The 6,685-nt window shown below is 36.6% G+C and overlaps 2 protein-coding genes across 2 annotated transcripts; both read right to left on the bottom strand.

The window, feature by feature from the left end:
* Nucleotides 1-580: 580 nt before the first annotated feature.
* On the bottom strand, nt 581-3,507 carry LOC116106434. Its single transcript, XM_031392801.1, has 4 exons — nt 2,617-3,507; nt 1,503-2,090; nt 1,358-1,423; nt 581-1,223 (listed from the first exon to the last, which is right to left on the bottom strand). The coding sequence occupies exons 1-4, from the start codon at nt 3,406-3,408 to the stop codon at nt 1,116-1,118; spliced, it is 1,554 nt and encodes a 517-aa protein (XP_031248661.1). The 5' UTR covers nt 3,409-3,507; the 3' UTR covers nt 581-1,115.
* Nucleotides 3,425-5,955, bottom strand: LOC116106430. The gene is made up of 7 exons (XM_031392795.1): nt 5,021-5,955; nt 4,814-4,935; nt 4,518-4,580; nt 4,299-4,388; nt 4,038-4,203; nt 3,650-3,839; nt 3,425-3,456 (listed from the first exon to the last, which is right to left on the bottom strand). The coding sequence occupies exons 1-7, from the start codon at nt 5,597-5,599 to the stop codon at nt 3,425-3,427; spliced, it is 1,242 nt and encodes a 413-aa protein (XP_031248655.1). The 5' UTR covers nt 5,600-5,955.
* Between the last annotated feature and the right edge of the window lie 730 nt (nt 5,956-6,685).

Raw genomic sequence — 6,685 nt, 5'->3', positions numbered from 1 at the left:
TTGGGCCAAGATGGGCCGGACTCCCTGGCCCAAATCACTATTTAGACATGGTTTTTGAGGTCGAAGGAGCCATTTGAGGCCTCCTTTTAATTTTTTTTTTTTTTTTTTAAATCTTAAATATTACTTTTTAAAGGTAAAATAATTAACCAATTTCTCTGCAATTTCTTGAATACCTTCCTAGATAAACCATTTTCTATGGAAATGGATAGAAATTTTTTCAGAATGTATCATTAGGGATCTTTTATAATACTTAACAAATTTATTGTTATAGTACAATGCTGTATCCATATCAACGTAAATTTCGTAAGCTCATAACTTATAATGTAAAATTTTGTAAATCAAAGCATTGTAAATAGCCAAAGCCTTTTCTTGGCGAAGTTCAGGACACCTGAATCCTAGTTCACTAAGAAAATGCCGTTGCTTTTTGAAGTAACTTGTTCTTCTTACACTATTATAAGTTGAAAAAACATGCTTTTGTTTCTAAAATCAATATAAATTTTACTCTCCATTTTTTGTTCATAATTTTGCTTCCATGTTATCAGAACCCAGAACATAATATTTCATTATGATTCTTCTTCAATACAAGCAACAAGCTACAGTAAATTACACTTGAAAAAAGAAATGCTCAGGAATAATCCCATTTACCTCCCAGATGCTTAGATAAATTAGGTTCTATTTTAGGCTTGACAGTTTGAAACCCTCATGGAAGTTAAAACTGATGATCAATGTGTAGCTTTCACTGTCAAAAACCATTCATTCATATAACAAAATCAAGGATCAGTCTCACCAGGAAGAGGGTAAATTCAGAAATTTAAAAAGTTCCATTTTTTCTGTCAATATGATGCCTTTTATTTCTTCTTTTGATTGGTAACTGTTTACATCTATGTAACTTTTTTGTTTGGATTCTTGCATTATACAAGCAGTTGAGACACTGATCTTTTACCTGTATGATTTCGCTCCTCAATTGTGCCTCCCGCTGCCCGTGGTGAGGCAGATAAAAGGTATGAACCTTCCTAATTGTTGTCTTTGTTAACTGTACAGTGTGTGTAGATTTGTATTTTGTACATTCATGTGTTTCTGATGTGTGCTTCCTGATTGAAAGATTGTGTATGATTTCATGATGCCAAAGCAGTCCAATAATTCGCAAAGCATACGCTTGTTGGAGTCGCAATGGTACGCAACCATACCCAGTTTGTGTCCTCTGCTCGTTGCATTTCTGCCAACTGCCATTAAGTAGAATTTTAGCCACGACTAATCTTCCAAAACCGTATGAACTAGAATGAAATGGAATCCAATTTATTATGAGTCATTGTTATGAAGTTATATATACCAGTTGTTTGAGATAATGATTACTTACTCTACCATCTCTTAGCTCGAAAATCATCGAATCTTCAGAGAACGAAACTGGTCTTGTGGCGGCTACCTGCATGCGGTTTAAACACTCATGATTAGTTTCACATCGGTAGTATCCTGTAAATCAGTGAAAATAGTTACATGCATACCCTTGGGTCACAGTTTTTGTTATGATCACTAATGTATTCATCTTTGTCAGGGCAAACTTCTTCCATTGTATATTTGGCCTCAACTTGTCCTTGATCATCAGCATTCTTTTTTCCCATATATGGAAAACCACAGTTTTTCCATCTCCATGTCATTTGAGCCATGTACCTGAGGTATACTTTTCCATCGGAACCAATTAGGAACAGTTGATTTCCTTCAAAACACGGGCCAGGTGCGCCAACCAGGGTCACGTCTTTGTCTGGGGTGCCATGTTCCACCCAATTCCACCCATCCCAGGAATTCCAATGATATTCAACTAGTCCACCATCTTGTGAAAGCATAAAAAGGGAGCCTGTTAATGATGCTGATGATGGCCTCATAGCAGTTCCAGGCACTACCGATAAAATCAAATGCTGAGACTGATAATGCTCATGCCACAATCCTGTCACTTTGTTGTACTGATATAACCGACCGTTTCTTCCAACAACAAACACTATATTGTCCCGGAAAAGTTCCTGATCCACTATGCATGCAACTTTTGTCTGTGGAGGGTGTCGACAATCTTTCCATTTAAACTTCCTTAGGGCAACCTACAAAACAATTGTGCTGGTGTTAGAATTATTCTGAATTATCACTCTCAGTAAAGTATAGAATAAGTGTGACCTTCTCTGTTTCTTGGCTCTACCTTGAAGTTTGAAACTATTCCAAAATGATTTTATCTATCTATATTTCTAAAGAAAACTATAATTTATTAATAGCCCTGATCAAATTCAGCATTGCTTTATGTGGATAGAGATATTTACATGCTTTCACTTGCAATTTCGAGATTGATAATGGTAATGAATATATGAAACTTCGACTGGATTATGTTGAAAACTATGCCGTACTTCATATAATGTCTGATGAACTATAATGGAAGAAAATAAGTGAACTCTAACGGCAAAATTTTAACCTATGTTTTTGTATCTTTCCAATAAAGAAAAAGTTCCCCCAACTTTGTGAGAATCTGAACCACCAAAAGAAAAGGGGCATGGCTAATATATCTATCTTACTTGTTTCGTATTGCAGTACTTGAGCTAATCGACATGCTTGTTTTATTTGGTTTTTGCAACTTACTGTGAATTGTAGTAATCTTCCATTTTTGCTCACAAAGAAGAGTGCATCTTCTGCTGTAACTTTCATGGCTTTACCTGTCATTCCATCCCAGGGAGGACCTCCTATAACTTGCTTTCCTTTCCTCATTGCAGTACAATTTATCCACGACAGCTCGGTGCTGCTCCTTTCTCTGATAAGCAAACTGCCATAAGTGTCAACCAAATATAAGCTTCCATTGTAGTTTCCCAGTACCCCTTTCATAGGCGTTGAGTGGTCATGCCTCAGCCAAAGCCATATATTTTCGGAAAAAAGATACTCAAAAGTAAAACCACCATCTGTTATGAGGAAAAATGATCTGCCTCCATGCATCACTCTCAAACGAAAGTTAGTGTTGATCCAATTATCCGGTAAACTATATTCTTCCATAGTGTTCTCTGGCTTACCTACTGATGAACTTGGAAATACATAGTCATGGTGTGCTTGGCTTCCCTTTCGCCTTCTTGTCATTCTTTTAAGTCCTGAATCATTTGGTTCATCTTTTATGCCTGTGATGCAATTCATAGGTCCGCGTTCTTCTGTGCAATACTCTGCATTCCATCCTTCAGTCTCGGGGGCATCTAATATAGACCAGACATACTTAATCGACGCCTTTCTTCTGACATTGACTTGATTATTTGGCCCTGAATTTTCGCCGCCTAGTCCTGATAGATGCAGTTCTCCTAGTCTACCATCATCCAGTGGAAAAAGTATTCTGCCTATTTGAAATGGCAGCCCAGCAACACCTCTTGCAGCTTTCGCTTGTGGGGGATGCATATGAGATGTCCATCCTTCAAGAATTTGCTTCTCTTGAGCAGTACCTGTCTTCACATAAAAATTTACACATCCAGGATATCACATATATCACTACCACTTAAGAGGTATGAATCACTCAAATGTCAAGGTTTATATGTATTTAATTTTATTTTATTTTCATTTAGCAATCAGAAATCATGGGAAATGTTATAAGATATGTAAAATTTAGTCATTGTTTTCTTATAATACCAACTTGACTCACCTGAACGTTTGGATATTCGATACTCGAACACAGTTCCTACAGATGTAGTGAAAAATAATGGGAAGAAATTCTCATTTGTTTCATCTTGCAGAACTGGTGCTATGGATGTCAGATGATGATCCTTTGGACTTCCATGGACTATCCATTTCCACTTTCTTTGCTGTATCCGTCTCTCTACCAATTTACCGCCCTGTAAATTTACAATATGTTGTGAGCAAAGGACCTCAACCTTGGAAAGAAAAATGAATTTACAGCATACTCAGCTGCAAAGAGTTTCTAGCCTCGGCAAACAGATGATATTATGTAAATAAAGTGGCAACTGTAAATGTTTTTTGTTTCTGAATTCTTATTGATACTGAGATTATCTTAACAACTGGCTTCAGACTACCTTAGTTAAAAGAAACAGGGAGATAGAGTGATCTCCAATCAAGCCATACACAGTACACCCCATCGACGGTATCAAAGAAGCGTTGCCTGCTGTTCCTTTGCTCCATATATGCTTCTTCCAGGACGGTTTTGAGGTTCTATCATATTCATACAGATCACCTGTAGAACTGCATTTTCATAGGCTCATGTTTAGCTCAATGAGTATCATTTAGGCCCCGAAACAGGTTGTGTCTGGGTGTGTTAGCCAGATAGTAGAAATTACCTTATAGTATATACAGCTTCTGGTCTAATACCAGCAGCATCAGCTATTGCTGCGACGTTTGCTCCAGGTGGTCGGCCATGATTTACCCATCTGTTCTATGTTTATAGCAGTGAACATTAGAGTCTCCTCATTGGGATCTACAGAATAAATAGAGACTGGAATTCAAATTTAGAGAACTATCATTAGTACTGATGGCTAATGCTTGTATTACAGTTCTACCTGGGAGGCTCAACCTCACTAAGTTCTAACAACAATCCATTCTTTGTGCAGAAGTAAACCCTCCTGCAAAGCAGTGCAGAACAATCACCAAGAAAATACTAAAAATGTAACTTCTTGTACCCACTTTTCTCGGTGGGGCTTGGATATGTCTCTTACCCACCTCAAATAGTGGGGCTCAAAGCACGTCCCCTTGATTCGAACCAATAACTTCATCATTAGAAACTAATCAAGAGTACTAATTGAACTACATAGAAAAAGTTTTAAAAAAAAATTTGTGGCTAAATAGATTTACTCACTCCCCATCATATGAAACAACACCAGACTTTATCTGGATCAGTTCTGACTCTTTATTTGTGGTTTGATCAATTGCAGGGATGAACTCTACCCAAAGTGGCTGTGAGTTCTCACCGAGTTGCATCTGAAAGAGATAGAATAACATCAGGAATGGAGAGTTTTCGCTTAAGATTTGGTAGTAATTTTCAGAATTGTGAAACAAATGGTACCTGATAAAGAACTCCTGCTTCTGAAAGAGCAAGAATTGTTTGATTGACAATAAACACAGACACTGCAGGGCCTGCTGAAACTGGCAAATCATGGGGAGCAATCACCCACTGAACTCCATTCCAAAACCTTTCATACACAGAACCACTCACACCAGTGATCCAGAAGGATGTTTCTGACATTCTTGTCAAAGAAATTCTTTTTCTTAGAGGCAAAACAACATCAGAACTTTCCTCGAAAACTTCACCACCACCACCATCACCATCACCAATACCAATACCATCTTTGTTTCTCAAACTTTCCTTCTCTTCTTCTTTGGTTCTTGTTATTCTATGATCAATCAAACCCACTTTAGAACAGTTGTCATTAACACAAGATACAAGATCATAAGGGAGTTCCACTTCAACCCAAGTGTTGGTTTGCTCTCTGAATTCCCAGAATCTATCAGTTTTCTGCTCAAATGGCCTCCCACTTTGCTGGAAAATCTGTTGTGGGCAACAGGAAGAGCCAGAGCAAAGAAAAACAGAATAACTTAAAGCCAAAAGGACCCAGCTGAAGAATATTAAATTGAACATGGACATGGTGATGAGTGAGTGCAGAACCTAGAAAAAGAAAAAGGCAAGATATTTAAGGAACAGTTCAAAACTAGATATTCTAGATGGTGTCAGTGACAAGTTTTTTGGTTGGTTTTATTCCATGTATGGTGACCCAAATGGACCATAACTTAGGAAAAGATAGGCAGAACTAATCAAAAGACTAATATTTTTTCATTTGTAACAGAACTCAAAGCTGGTTTGATGGCCTAAACTAAACCAGGGCCATGAAAGAGAAGGAAAAGCAGGGTGTTGGGGTCCATCAAGTGGGGAAGATGGTAGTTTTATTGCAGATGCTTTTCCTTCGTTTAGATCCTAACTATCTCTGTTGTTGCAGAGCTTTTTGTAATTTGTCAACTCCAGTGACAACAATAACATACTGCAGTGAAATTTATTTGTCTATTTGTTTATTGATTGAGTTGCTCAACTCCCCTTTTTATTTATTTTTACTTTGTGAAAGTGCTTTCATTTCTCCGGTACTACTCGTGTTTTTCTTACCCACTCTGATGACTTTTTGTGAATCTTCTTTGGCTATTTTGTACCATACGGTAAAAGTAACCCTTTTCCAATGTAAAAAGTCCTGTTATAATATATAGACTAGAATGCACCCATTATTGTTTTATACGGTATCACATTTACGTAATTATACAGTAATATCAAGGAGGTGTTTTTTTAAGCTTATAAACTGATCAAACTAGTTTATAAATTCTAAAATTAAGCTGATATATTTGTTTATAACTTTTTTGAGCTTATAAGCATTGACCTAATATATTACCACATTATCCTTGTTTAATTTTAAAATTTTATAGTATACTCTTATTTAATGTAGTACAATTTTTAGTCATTTTATAATAAAATGTACTTATAAGTTATATTTTACCAAACACGTCAACTACTTATCAATCACTTATAAGTACTTTAATCAAACACGTAATTGCTTAAAATTTCAAATGCTTATAAGCTAATTTTCATAAGCTCAGATAAACACCCCCTAAATCCATAACTCAATCTCACAACCTCCAATACAGCAATTCGAAATTCGTCAAGGTCTCGTCTATCCATTTGCGAGTTGAT

This window comes from Pistacia vera, unplaced genomic scaffold (assembly GCF_008641045.1).
Source record: "Pistacia vera cultivar Batoury unplaced genomic scaffold, PisVer_v2 Contig514, whole genome shotgun sequence".
NCBI lineage: Eukaryota > Viridiplantae > Streptophyta > Magnoliopsida > Sapindales > Anacardiaceae > Pistacia > Pistacia vera.
This window is presented reverse-complemented; position numbering and strand designations above follow the sequence as displayed.

Bases quoted from the DNA above. Each gene is read 5' to 3' on its own strand.
- LOC116106430 (XM_031392795.1), bottom strand. From the start codon at position 5,599: ATGTCCATGTTCAATTTAATATTCTTCAGCTGGGTCCTTTTGGCTTTA. The intron at 4,389-4,517 runs GTAGAACTGTAA...AACATAGAACAG, and splicing joins AGTGAGGTTGAGCCTCCCAG to ATGGGTAAATCATGGCCGAC. The intron at 3,840-4,037 runs GTAGTCTGAAGC...GTAAATTTACAG, and splicing joins CCCTGTTTCTTTTAACTAAG to GGCGGTAAATTGGTAGAGAG.
- LOC116106434 (XM_031392801.1), bottom strand. From the start codon at position 3,408: ATGCATCCCCCACAAGCGAAAGCTGCAAGAGGTGTTGCTGGGCTGCCA. The intron at 1,424-1,502 runs GTATGCATGTAA...AACCGCATGCAG, and splicing joins ACAAAAACTGTGACCCAAGG to GTAGCCGCCACAAGACCAGT. The intron at 1,224-1,357 runs GTAAGTAATCAT...ACTTAATGGCAG, and splicing joins TCGAGCTAAGAGATGGTAGA to TTGGCAGAAATGCAACGAGC.